Source organism: Dermacentor silvarum, chromosome 9 (assembly GCF_013339745.2).
Source record: "Dermacentor silvarum isolate Dsil-2018 chromosome 9, BIME_Dsil_1.4, whole genome shotgun sequence".
Taxonomy (NCBI): Eukaryota; Metazoa; Arthropoda; class Arachnida; order Ixodida; family Ixodidae; genus Dermacentor; species Dermacentor silvarum.
In genome coordinates, this window is record NC_051162.1 from 95,184,961 (window position 1) to 95,199,313 (window position 14,353).

Sequence of the window (14,353 nt, forward strand, 5' to 3'; positions counted from 1 at the left end):
GCTCGACCTTTTACAGTGGTGAAATGTTAAGACACTGGCTGTAGAGTGTCGTAAAGCCGTTTCACACGGGGCACTTAACGATCGCAATTAACGGAGCTCGCGCAAGGGTGCCAGTCGTGAAGGTCGATCCCGAACCCGGCTCAATCGTGACCCTAAAGTGCGCCGCGTGACCGGGCTATACATTATTCGTGCAATGTATACACAATTTACTCTAGGGCCACTTATAACGCCGCCGAACGGCACGCGCGACTTTCTTGAGCGGGCATGCTAGGCTTGGCTCGGCTACTGGGCGATCGCAATCACACGCCCGCACCGCGCGTCCCACCAATCAGGGGCCGCCATTCGACTCTCGCAAAAATTAAACCTCAGCCGGGGGCCGCCGAGCACGCGTTGCACCTGTCAACTGACGCCTTGTTTACGATCTCTACGGAGATGCGGCGGCAGGGCCACGTGAACGACGCAAACGCCGCCGCAAGAAGCGCGAATTTCGCGTAGCTGCCAGCGCACTTCGCCGGGCACGGCGAAACGAACCGACGTGGTGCGCTCAGCCGCCGAATTTCAAGCACGCCAAACACTTACATTTCTTTCGGTTTGATCGACTGCATTCCGCAATTATACCCCCGCAAAGGAACACCCGCCCGCAACCTTTCCGGCCGGTATGTTAAAAACACGAGAGAGAACTTGAACGCAAAACGCTCTTCTCGCGTTTAACACAGGTTGAGACAAAAGACGCGCGCGATTCCGAACGCTTATAAAGCGCTAAAAACGCGGGCCGACAACCAGAAACACGTACGCGCAGGACCAACGCGTTCCAACTTGCCCAAACTGAAGTATACTCCTGAGCAATGTTTTCACATACCTTGAGGCCGAATTCGACCATCACGTGGCCGTTGGCGGTCTTGCTGGTACGCACGGGCATACCGCTGCGAGCCGGTTCCTGCGGCACCAGGTACACGTCCGACTTCTCCTCGAGCAACCGCGGTTCCGGCACGGGCTCGCGGGGCCTGCAAAACGACGTCGAAGGCGTCGCGCCGTCTTCAGAACTCATCGTCGAGCGAGCGTCGGAAAACCACGGAGTCGCAAACTCGTGAAACTCTCATCAACAGCACACGAACGAAGTCGTTCGCTAACTTCTTCCTGTAAATCACCGAAGCGTCGCGCGCCCAACCCACGTCCGACAAGGCAACGCGGTACACCGCATTGACTGCACGCACACACAAATAAAGCGGGGGAGAAAAAAAAAAAAACCTCGTTAGTTAACCAGCCGCGGCGCATGCGCGCGCGCGCGGCGTTCATGTTACAGAAACAAGACGCGAGCGAAAACGAGTCGAGATTTCGACGCCAGCCAATCGTCGCGACACCTGTGGAGGAGACCGCGCAAGGCGACGCCAGCAGCTGCGAGACACTTGTTGCGCGAACCAACGTTAACGCCGCCCGCGTCTCGCTCATAGGTGACGCGTAGCGTCTGTTGGTTACCAACGCTATTTGACTTTTTTTTTTTTTGCAAGCGCAGCTGCGCTCATCGCTGCAAAACCGTTACCGCGTGCGGGGAAGGGGGGTCTGCGTTGCGATTTGGTTCAAAGTTAACTGGATGTACGCGCAGGCAGCAAGCCCTTCTTGAAACAGAAAAAAAAAAAAAAAAGTGAGATAGCTACTAGGAAATGCGACCAGACGGCGACAGTGGTCGACACCGGCGGTGGCGGGCAGACGAGCGTCCCAAATCGGGAGTGCGCACCTTTGGATGTTGCCCCGAGGCAGCGCCTTTCATCAGCGTCGCAGTGACGGCGACAGCGCCCGACACTGGCCATGACGAGTTAACCGGATTGAGGCGAGAGGCCAACTTCGAGGAATTACTACCGTGGGAACGACAACGATCTCGGTTTCCCAGATGACCACGCAGCGGCAGCAAAGGCGAGGATACAACAGTAGAGGGGGAGTTGGGTGAACAACACAACCCCTCTGGTTGGCCCGCACCAAGGTCAGCAGATTCCCCAGTCGAGTCTCCTAGGGAAGACGAAGGGATTAAAGGGACACTAAAGAGAAACCGGAAGTTGAGCTTTAATGGTAGATTATCCTATCACAATCACATTCATACCATTCTTACGGCGAACAGACGTTTAATAAGCGAGAAAATAGCGAAAAACTGAAGGATATGTGCTGACGCCCCTTCGAATTTCCCGCACTACACGTTCGTGACGTCGGAGATTACAAACGCAGGCCGGTCGTGATTGGTCGAGAGCGATTTAATAAAACGCAAAATGAAATACATCTTAAACGTACATAAACAGCATTTGCCAACTTTTTAAACCGTTTCAAGCGAGGAAGTGCAAGTTTAGCGCAAAATTAAATAAGAAAAAAAATGGCATGGCGATACATCCGATGCTGTCGTTTTTGGTCCATGCATCATCGCGCGCGCCTGTTCCGCTAGTTTTGGTTGCGTGGCTCCAAAAAACGTTGACTTCGCGGGAAACAGCCAGAAAATGCCTCTTGCGTGTATTGTTGAGGGCTGTATAAATGGCCCAAGGCGCTTGCTCAGGGGCAGCGGCAGTGGGCCTCTTCGATTATCCGTTTCTGACAGTCCCGGACTGTCAGAAAGGCTGCATACGCAACGCTCATTGGCTGAAAGCACCGTATCGGGCAGTCCGGGACTGTCAGGAACGAATAATCGAAGAGGCCCAGTGTTGACTCGATTGTGTCCTTTCATGTGGTGCCGCGCGGTGAGCCCCAGCTCCCCGGCGTTCGCAATGGCTCAGTGCTCTGCCGAAGATAAAACGGCAAAAGAGCCAGAGAAACCGATGGTGCGCTCTCTGCATTTCTAGCCCTCGGATTATGTGTATAATCCTGCCCTGGGAAAGTATCTTGGCGTGCCCCAGAGGCCAGTCCTTTCCCGAGCAGCTGTTCCCTCAATGCGGCCTTCATTAAACCCCCTACCGGTGCCCCTGCAGCAGAAAACTGGCGGCTCGGTGAGTGCTGAATGTCATTAAATAAAGCCACGAAATAACCATACCGAGTACGTGCGCAACTTTCTACGCTTGTTCTGTCGGGAACATCGTCGCCTGGCGGACCGGACACACGCCTTCCGTCGACGAAAACGAAGCTCTGCTTTCCGCCGGCGCAGCCGAAGGCTCACCGCCATCGCACGCGGAAACACCTACCGCTCGAGCACGGAGGATCATTTCGCGCTCCGTTTCACAGAATATTGTTGAAATGCAGTCCTGCTTCCCCAGCGAGCTCTTCGTTGCAAGGTTCAGCGGCAGCAACGGTATCCATCGCGGCGAACGCAAACGCAGCGGCCATGCAGCCATGATGCAGCCAGCGCCTCGGCCGTTTACGCAAGAGGTGACGTATCATGGCGCATTCTGATTCGCTGAGAGCAATGAAATCTGTGACGACACTGCTTCAGCGCCAAATCTGGGGTCAGAGAAATTGAGGAAGAGATATTTGGTCTTTGTTTACGAATTTCTCCGCTAATAACTCATATTTTTGCACCCAACAAAAACTGCATGAATTCCTGAAGGTCCCTCTTTTATTCCAGCTTAACTTCCTGTTTCTCTTTAGTGTCCCTTTGCACCACCGGCAGAGACCGGTGGTGCAGTGTGTGGAGTGGTGTTGACGTGATCTGCCACGAACTCGGACGTTGAATATGCTCCTGATGGAGTGGGCTTCTGTGCCAGGGGCCAGTGTACATAATGTAAATTAAATCAGTTTCCTATTTCCTACTATTGGATGTATTCATCGATGGGCTTGGTGGATTCCTTGCCCAAACGACACCTCGAGCCGCAACAACCGTCGCATGAGCCTGGATAAAAAAAAAAAAATAGCAAGCAAGGAACTAAACGGACTGCTCTTTATCGATCGCGCTTATATAGTTGATAACAGCGTAGCTCATGGTTTAATGATTACCTTGCGAGCGGCTTGATTCAGGCAGTACATTGGCAGATTTTTTCAGCGAACACTTTCAGAATTTTTAAGCGAAGCTTTACAGGCTCACAAGCGTCGGCGGTGGTGGTAGTGTCAAGCTGAAAAGTGGGCCGATCCTGGCGATAGTGCAGAAAGGGTCCAAGCTCAATGGCACACACCATGGACAAAAAGAGCAAGAGAGAAAGAGAAATAAAGAGAGAGAGAACGAAAGAAAATCACCACGAAGGTCAGATACACACACGACAAGCTTCGCTTACCCTCATTTTCTCGACAGGGGAAGGGCTGGTGATTTTTTTTTAAAGGTTGCCTGTGGCAGATAGCACAATTCTAGCTCGTGAGCTGGTCTACTCGAAGAGGCGGACATTACGTGCACACAACAATTTTATTGGATAGTGCATTAATTAACCAAAAGTTCACTAATTATATTTTTAACTAATCACCTTACGGTGGATATTGCAATTTAAATTTTAGCCATGTAGTTCGCGAAGCGGATCCACTTGGAACGAATACTCAGGATGACACCAGTTTCGAGATACTAGTTCCCGAACTTTGCGGAGAAATGCATTGGCGTTCCGGTTACTTTCGTGCTTCAATGCATAAAATGATGGTTTCTTAAGAAAGCATACCTGGAACGCCAATGCATTTCTCTGCAAAGTTCAGTACTAATACTATCTCCAAACTGGTGTCATCTTGAGAAGTTGTTCCAAGTGCCTTGCAAACTCCACGACTACAATTTGTAAACTGCAATATGGGCCATAATGGGATAATTAGTTACACTTACTAATTTTTTGTTAATTAGTCGATTATGCATTTCATCTTTTTTCTTGTGCAAGTAATGTCCGCCTCTTCAAGCAGACCAGCTCACGAACTTGAATTGTGGTATCTGCCACAGGCACCCTTTAAAAAATGTTTGAAAATGTTCGCTGGAACACCCAGTATGTTCTACGTTCCGCAGCCAGAGTGAGCACTGATCGCTCTCATGTCTCTCCTCATATATTCGCACTACTAATCTTTTTATGCACGTGCGCTGTCGTTCCCGCTTAGCAGCTGTGCGCAAATCGTAACGAACATACTCCTCCTAGCAAGGCGGACCGTCAACGCTCTGCTAAAACTGTCTATTGATCGGAACAAGGCATTTCATTGCGATACGCAGTGAAATCACAATTCGGACACTCCAGGCGCAGTCACCGTTGTGGTGACTTGCGGTGACGCGCACTGCGTTTGATTGCAAAAGTGACGAAGCCGAGTGGATGCACCGCCACGCTGCACTCAGTCGGCTCTGCGGTGCCGGCAGGGAAGCGTTCTGCTGCATCCACTGCCGTCATGGTTCTAGGGGGTGTGGCATGAGCACCGTGTACAAACCACGGCCGTGGTTTCAGACATATTTCCACTTTCGAAGTGAAGCTTTCTTTACGAACCGCTCTGCACTCTCCTGACCGTCGCTGCTGGGTGGTGCTGCTGTGTTGCCGAATAGCTCGTACTTAAAAAAAGAAAAAAGAAATTCCCAGGTGTCCTTAGCTATCGCCTAAGAGACACGAAGGCTAAAGCCTACTGTAATTCACCTTAATCCACCCTAATCCTCTTTCATCCATTTTAATTGACCTTAATCCACCCAAATACTACACCTTAATCCTCCTTCATCCACCTTAATCTAATCACTAATCAATGATTATTTACTTTAATCTTTAATTAAGCTAATCATTAATCTTACACACAGCTGGACATGCTTTGCTTCTAGCCTTCCTTCGCTTCTGACTTTCTCTACCTCACAACGCGACCTTGAAGCAGAGATCTAAGGCTTTCACCTTAAAAAATGAATTACGGGCCCGATGGTGTGATCGCACCTCGGTCTGCTCAGCACAGCAGCCCCACTACTCTATAACCATCAGGCTGAAGTCCCTAGATACTTTTGCTTTTTATGAGGAAGCTTTAGCTCTGGCCCAACTCCGACGCGGATTATTCAAATACATGTAAAATGCAGAAACACCTTAGATAACCCCTGGACAGATTTTATTGAAATTTGTTGAATTTGAGAGAGAAAGTTAAATTCTAGTGACTGTTGGAAGCGGAATTTCGATTTAGGGCCCGACTTTTGTTAAAAGAATTTTTAAAAATTCTAAAGTTCGAAAAAGATAGAAGCACGAAGTTTACAATTTAATTGCTCCGCATCAAGAGCAGCTCGCGGTACTGTAAACGGCATCCATTAGATCATTCAAAGCAGACAAATTCGATAAGTCAATTTAAATCTTACGTGGTTTCGTTACATTGTGTAGTACAAGGGTTCTGCAAAAGCGGTATTTCCATATTAATAATTTTTTTCAGATTCATATATAACATATCAATTTTGCCAGCTTTATATGTACTATTAGATGCAATGCAACGAACTGTGATATAATTTTCATTGCTGAGTTACAGAATTGTAAACTTGATAGTTTCGTTTTATGAACGCTTGCGATTTTTGCCTAATAGAAAATTTCACGACGTAAATCAAAAACTCGAAACCAACAGTCACTAGATTTTAAGCTTTTCTTTTAAATGCAACAAACCTCGTGAAAGTTGGTGCAGTGGTTGCCAGGAAAAACTAATTCTCCTTTTACATGTATTTAGATAGGAGCACCCAAGCTAAAGCTTCCTCTTAACAAGGACCAGAAAAACCAAGGGACTTTACATCAGGCCACAATCGCATGTATACTTCTATTGCATCGACGCCCACTAGCTCTTTGAGATGATTGCCGCACGTGTCACATTAGGGAGCACAGGTGCGCGCGAGAACATGCATGCTCGAATTAGTTTCCTTTACGCTGGAGGCACGGGAATGAAATGGGCACATTTATGGGATTTGATTATCCGCTTCACGTATATTCAAAGATGTGCGTTGCATCCACATAATTTTCTCTTATTGGTATACAATGCATGTGTCATGTTCGGTTTGTATACGGCCATATGGTCATCACCGCCATCTGAAGGAGGGGAGGGGGGAATCGGCCATGTTACGCCTCGATGGCAATGTGCAGTTGCAAGCCGGGCACACTATCGGGGCCGCTTTATCCTATTAAACTTCTAAAAATGTTCCCGGAAAACTTCAATTGCCCAAACTTAACATCACCAAGGCTTTGCTAGTAGCGTGTACTTTGACACAATAATTAACCTACGCTTTATTCCTTGAATCGATGAAAACGCTGAATAACAAACCTTGCGCTAAAAAAACAAAAAAAATATGTTCTCACAATGAATAAAAGTGCGGGCTGGGTTGGTTAAATGGACACTAAAGTAAAACGTTAAATCCATTTGACTGATAAAATATTCTTTGAAAACTATATTTTAGTTCATTTCACGATAATCTGTTGATTATTAAAACAGAAAAGGATGGTCGAAAGTACCTCTTTCGAAATTTCGCGCCGGAACCCCAGCGATGTAGGTCACCGATTTTAGAGTACTTTTCTTTTTTTCATATTTGGGCCGCGCTGGCTCAGTAAATGTTGCCCATACTTGCCATGCATTCATTTCTAGGCTCCTTTACGATGCTGTGTAGCCAATATTTAGTGACAAACAATTAACGAGGCCCCAGCAGACGCCGTCAAAATAGGTGACGTCACGGCGACGAGCTGACACGCAAACTTCGAGGCAGCGGTGCTACCGTCACTCGTTCTTGTTAGAGGCGTGCGAATTTCAACATTCTCGAATATGAATCGAATAATGATATGCACATGCACTTATTAGCAAGTTGGGTTAATTTATAATAATTTTTTATGTTGGAACATTGCAATTGCATCGTTAATGTTAGAAAAATTTAACTAGTAAGCCATTAAACTAAACATGGTGAATTGGCTCATGTTAACTTGGAAAGTCCCACTAACTGTCCTCGCCAGCCTGTGCCTTATTATACCGCATCAAATGCCCCGTACACTCGGAGGCATTTGACCCTGTTCCAGTTGTCACTCATCGCACAGCAATTGCTGTCAAGCAATAAGCTCAGAACTGGGGTGGCGATGAAAAAAAAAGAAAAAAGAGAGAGAGAGAAAGGAAAAAAAAAGAACGTGCATCCTCGCTGTCCACAAACCAGTGCCCCGTGCTACTGAGAGGCTGGCTGTCCCGCAGAGTTTAGACGTTTAGTGGCTACGTGTGCTTTACAGGCAAAATTTTGCCAGCAGCACGAAATCACAAAATTCAGCAAAAATCGCCCAGATATTATTAGATTAGATAGAAACAAATGCTAAGAACCGTGTTTGCCCCTGCACAGCCAGCAATATATTCGATTTGATTCGAATATTCGTATCCAACCGATTATTCCAACATTTTGTATTTGATAATATTCGATATGTGTATTTGAACTTTTCGAATATTCACACACCCCTAGTTCTTGGGTCTTTTCTGGCTTACCAAACCCATAATTGCGACAAAAGCGTTTTTTTTTTTTTTTTTTTCCTATCATAGTGATCGGTGATTCGCATAGTGGTCTGTATGGCGTAGTGGCAAGTAGTGGCGACATCTGTATTCCGGCAGGCCCAACGGCAAACAGCAGACGAGAGCAGTGCAGAGAAGTTGTTGAGAAAACTGAGGAGTCCGCGGGTTGAGCCTGCTCAAGTTTCAGTGAACAAGTTCAGAGCCAAAAGAATCATTGAAGGTCACTGAATTTTCGCTACTTCCTTCCATATCACTTGAGAACTGGGGAGAACTGAGACAGCAATAATCTCAGAGAGCAATAATCTCAGATGTGACCTACCGATGGCAACAGGCACAGAGCAGTCTTGCAGCTGATCTACCACAAGGGAGCGAATGGCCGAAGTGTCCCGTATGGGGTTTTCAATCTGCACCACATTTTAAAGCATATTTTGCGGGAGTGTGTTGCAGATTCTGCGCCTCATTCAGGTGGCATGCTAGCTCAACTCACGAAGGGCATAAATACTTCCTGCCTTCAGAAGGAATGAATTGCGAGACTAGGAACATGCAATCTCTATTCTGTTGCAGCAATGTAAAGGTGACTGAACGGCCTAGGTTCCCAAGCCCTGTCATGCAGAGGCACAAATATTCACTACCTTGAAGTTGCATAACAGCAGCTGCATTGATGTCCTCCAATAAGTAGGTGATATGCGTCATTGTTCTCATCTGGGATGAAATAACCTGAGAACTGATAAGTAACTGTTTACCATATGGAGATCTGACCTTGAGAGTTGGCTGTTTCTTGTGAAGAACAGTCTTTCTCTTGAACTTTTGTGTTAGATGGTGGACCCGTAGTGCACGTTGTTCAGAACTTGTATTCTATGTGCTGCAGTGGACTTGTCACACAATGAGTGAGTTTTTCTATTGAAAGAAGAACTTTTCAAAAGGGGGTCTTGTGTTGCAAGTGCAGTGTGCGTAACCAACTGCCGTGGCTGTTGCCAACGACACAAATGCAGTTTTGGTTTCATATCCGAATGTGACGTGCAGGCAATTTTCAAGGTCATTTTCCCGGAAAAAAATGTTACTAGATTCTGCTAAATACAGTACTTGCCCACTTTCACTTCATCAGGTATGCTTTTCACTACCGTGCATACATCCCAATTAAGTTGTTCGCCAGTGAGCTGGTTGGTAAAGGATTGTCCGTCCATCGCGATGTAGTCGGTGGGTTTGATGCCAGCCTGCAGTTGAATTGCTCTTCATCCTCAAAAGCTTCCGCCATGTTTGCGACATTGCACATACACTGCACTGAGTCAGAACGAGACTACATACTGCCCTCCACAACCACTGCAGACGAAACCGTGGTCGCCATTGACATGATCATGGCAAGTGACTACGCTGTTCTTAAGGCACACGGCCAACGCACACCGAGTCGAAACGAAACTACCGCATATTTAGTAGCGATATTGTATACAATGAAGAAAACAAACACATAGCACAACCAAAGTGTGGAGTAATAACTCACTTTTCAAGGAGGCTGGGAGCATGCTGGCTGATGGTCTGATACGTGTAGATGAGCAGGTCCTCCACAGGTAAGCCTTTGTTTGCGGAGAGACCCATGACAATGTTGTGCAGGCAATCATCACACTTCTTTACAGTCTTGTGACTCGTCGTGGACAGCAGGACCTGTGGGAGCAACAATGAGCAAAATCATGCTCGCAAGAGCACTGGAGAACAAAACGAGACAAAAATACATTGGACATGACAGACTGAACAGACACATTGCGTAAGCAAAGCTTTCGCATCCACTCTGCATTAGCCAGCTGACCCAGCACTGGTGCATTAGCCACCCAGGTGCGTGCTGGATCCACTCTCCTGCCATGGCCTAATGAAATCACTTGCGCCAATCAATCGGCTGCGCGCCGCTCCCTCATCGTAAGGCATCATCGCTTGTGCCGCCAACCAGTCGGACTGTCGTCACTACCTCTAATTCCTCCTCTCGGCACTGCCCCTCTCCCCCTCTTCACCGCCCGTAACCTCTTCTCCAGAGCCCCACCACCGACCACAATATCTAAACCTTTCGGTTTAGATGCTGTGGTTAAACCTTTCGGTTTAGATGCATCTAAACCCAATCCAACTACCCACCACCGCGTAAAAGCCCCACCAACTCTATAAAGAAAGCTTAGCTCTAAAAATGATAATTCAACCAGGTCGCGGAAAAAATTTGGACACAAACACAGATAAGCGAATCATAAACACAATATAGAATCACCTGACCTTGCGTGTTGTGAGAAATAAATTCGAACTCAAACATTAACACCAAATGCTGCGGGACAACAACTCGCATTCATGAAACTACAGGCCCGATAAAACGATGGCCAGACAGGACCTACCTCCAAGAGCGCCGGAGTCAGCTGGCGCAGGGTGTCCCTGGAGGCCACAGAGGCGAGGATGTTGTAGATGGCAAAGCTCTTGGTGGCCTTGGCTTCCCTGACCTTGCTGCCGATCTGGGCCACTTCTTTCTCCTCGGCAATGTCTGAAAACAGCTCGGCCTGGCAGACCTGCATCGTGAGGAAAGGTGCTGCTTGGTGATTTCGAGGACTCCTTCTGGATCACGAATTCATCACTGACATTCACACCCAAGACACAGCAATCGAACTTTAAAGGATTCCCCCGGACCTGTGCCAACATTTATCGACTGCATACCTTAGGCCTTGGTGGGTGGAGTTCATATTGACTGGATATGGACTCCCTGCCCACCGGAAAGGCATCTACGACAGCTCGCTATTATACCCGCCGAGTAAAATACACCTAATCTAGGCATTTGGCTGGAAGACCCACCGGGCTACCTTTTATTTGATTTTTTTTATGAAACTTCTTTCTCTCTCTCTTGTTAGATACCAAATGACCTTTTCCCATCAACCCTTCCATGTTTTTCTTGTGTCTCCTACCCAAGAAGACTGCGGCCTCCAGCACCTCTCATGGGGAGCAAGACAGTGCGCTGGGGGAGGCAACTGGGGAGGCAATGGCGCAATTGCTTATGCCAATGCAGGCAGCATTTCACGGGCTGCAGCATCAGCTTCAGGTTTCAGGGTTTATCGATAGAGAGCTTTCTGGCTTAACTGTTGCATAAACCTACATGATTACAAAAAGCGGACTTTCAGGGAGTACCTCCAGTTACAAAATGCCAATGAAGCTTCACTGTAGAATTCTCAATACTATTCTCATGCGACGACTTCCCAAAGTGATGGTTTCTTTCATTCTTATATCTTTTTTTTTTTTTTTTTTCAGTGTGCGTGCAGGTAATGTCAAGCACCAATTTTCAGTTTTCACCTGCCACAGTAGATTAGTGGTGTTGCACTGCTGGGCTCAAGGTCGCAGGTAGTACAAACCCGGCCACGGCAACCACATTTCTATGGGGGCGAAATGGAAAAGCGCTCGTGCACTTAGATTTGGACACACATTAAAGAAACCGAGGTGGTCAAAGTTTGTCCGGAGTCCCCCACTACAACATGCCTCATAATCGGATCGTTCTTTGGCATTTAACACCCCAGAATTTACTTCATTTTATCCCGGGTCTCCCCCAAAAGTTGGATAATGCAGCATAAATGCCTGTTTATTGCAAAAGAGCAAGCCACTTGCCTCAATGATGTCTTCAAAGCAGGCATCCAAGTCTCCACTGACAAGTCCAGATGACATAGAGGAGAGCACGGCATGTACCGTGTACGTCAGCACGTGAATCTGCACAGAGGAGTATCAGACGTTTATATCCGCTACACCACATGTTGTAACAAAACGGAATCTCTGCATTCTAGCTTAGTTTCTGGCTTGTTTGCCCCGCTTTAGGTGCCAATTAACTCTGTCCACCGAAAATTTAATTTCACTGCACTTCTCACATCTCCAGAATAATGACAAGCGTACAGATGTAATTATATCTGACCATCACAATTTATAGAGTTTTCGCATGCAGTCCACATTCCGTAATCTTGGCGCAACACACTGAAGAATTGAAAATTCTTAATCTGTTCTGCTGTAATACATTTTTCACGATCCTGAAGATGCAAACAACAAGTGGTGAAACTAAATTTTCACCGGACAGAATTATTTAGCTCAAAGTTGCAAACTGCTTTGAACAGATATGCTGAACCAGAATGACAACAGAGAAACCTGTACGACGACGACCGCGTGGCTCGGCAACAGACCATGCAAGGTTCACGTAACAATGCTCACCTGGTATCCTCTCTTGAGCACCCCACGCATTTGGGAAAACAGGTACTTGAGGTAAGGGGCGCCTAGCGATGACATCACTTTCACCAGCGTGCCCCGAGCCGCTTCCCGAACATCTCGAGAACGCGACTTCAGGAAGTCACAGATCCTGAGGAATACGCTGAAGAGAGAAAAAAAAAAGGCAACTCAGCTACCGGGAGGTTTAACAGAGCATGTCATCGACTGCACGATTTAAAAGGCCATGAAAACATATATCAGGCCCTTCTGATAGACATGTGAACATGACTGTCGGCATTTAGTGGAGTGGTAACAGCACAGCAATCTTATAACGGAAACAGCACCAGAAACAAGAATTGACACGAGCGCTGACTATCAACTGGTGGCTTATTGGACAAACGAAAATGTACAGTGTAGGCTTCCGCTGATTCGACCCCGGTTAATTCGAATTTTCGGTTAATTCGATTCAAAACTAAGGTACTGGCCAGTGGCCATACATTTCTATGGGACCAAACTTTCGCTATTTTGTTCCTAAAAAGTGCCTTTGGCGAATAATTTTAACTTGGTTGGTCATCACGCGTGCACCCGACCCCAACGGTGATTCGCAGTGGCGATTCCAATAGCGGCTATGTCATATTGGCTGCACTTGGGGCAAACTGAACGCATCCAACACACCCCATCAGTCAGTGCTAAACCATCTTAAGGGGGGACGCGGCTTTCGGTACCAACTTTCTTGTTTCTTGGTGGATGTCAATGAAAATTGGTACATAGAATAAGAATGGCTCTATGATGCTTTCATAAAAATTTCAAAGCGGTACCATGAAAACTTTTTGCTAGACAAATTATTTCTTTCTTGAACCTCGTAGAGGGACTGGAGGATTTACGAAATCAAGTGAAAAGTTTGTTAAATACTGTATGCACAGCCAAATGTATGCAGAAGGGGATAGCGTTCTCGAAATAATTTTTTTTCAACACTAAAACTTGTAGTTTATATTTCTCCAGTCCCACTGCAGAGAGCACGCTTACACTGCAAACAAGGAACCCTACTACGAATTCTTAAAACACTAGGATAAAAAAAGAAGAGCGCTATCCCCTAAAGTACAGTTCAGTGAGTCTGACAAAACAAACGCAATCAAAATGTGTAAAGTAGTTACCAAGATATCTGCTCCACGAGCTGAGCAACATGCCAAAAAAACTGTACTGAGAAAACAAGGTTCAAAGTTGTCAAAATTTAATAGGCACCAGGGTTATAGTCCTTTGTGTCCTTTGCGATGCGGCATCGCTTGACCATCTGACCTGATGGTCTGATGAGCTTTTGCAGCTTTCTTTTTCCGCATGGCATCTTTTTCGGCTGGGTTCCTCAACAGTTTCGCCAATACGCGCGGACGATGTTCCATCCGTGCTTGAGGTGCTCAGCTGAACGTCCGCGTCGCGCTGCATGCCACCGTCATTGTCACTGCTGAAGTCGCCGGAGCAAACTTTGTTTTAGAGATCGGTGGCTTCGACTTACGAGCACCAAATTGATGCGCAGTCTTGCGTTTCTTCTTGAACAATCGCCGGCCCGTGATAACAGACGAGAGCCGTTCTCCAAGCTAAGAAGGGCCGAGCTTGACAACGTTTTTCGTTTCTCTAACAAGCGAGCGCCGGTCCGTTATCATGAGTGAGATACGATCTCTAAACCATGCCGCGACGAGTTGAAAAGACGCGAAATCGGCTCCTCAGCGCCGTCAGCGCGGCGAGCAGACGGCCTCTCCGCCGGTTGCTAAGGGAAACCGCCCGGGAGACCAATCCGGAGCCGCGTACAGTCACGTGGCGCGCGCTGCCGATCAGA

The 14,353-nt window shown here is 47.2% G+C and overlaps 1 protein-coding gene across 1 annotated transcript in view; it reads right to left on the reverse strand.

Moving 5' to 3' along the window:
- The window catches only part of LOC119463381 (small subunit processome component 20 homolog), an 83,462-nt gene that overhangs the window by 26,943 nt on the left and 42,166 nt on the right, over nucleotides 1-14,353 (reverse strand). The window contains exons 42-46 of the mRNA XM_049655362.1: nucleotides 12,529-12,685; nucleotides 11,941-12,039; nucleotides 10,692-10,859; nucleotides 9,824-9,984; nucleotides 860-1,004 (exon numbers count right to left, since the gene is read on the reverse strand). Of these exons, the coding sequence (XP_049511319.1) occupies nucleotides 860-1,004; nucleotides 9,824-9,984; nucleotides 10,692-10,859; nucleotides 11,941-12,039; nucleotides 12,529-12,685 (730 nt within the window). The remainder of the gene's footprint in view (nucleotides 1-859; nucleotides 1,005-9,823; nucleotides 9,985-10,691; nucleotides 10,860-11,940; nucleotides 12,040-12,528; nucleotides 12,686-14,353) is intronic.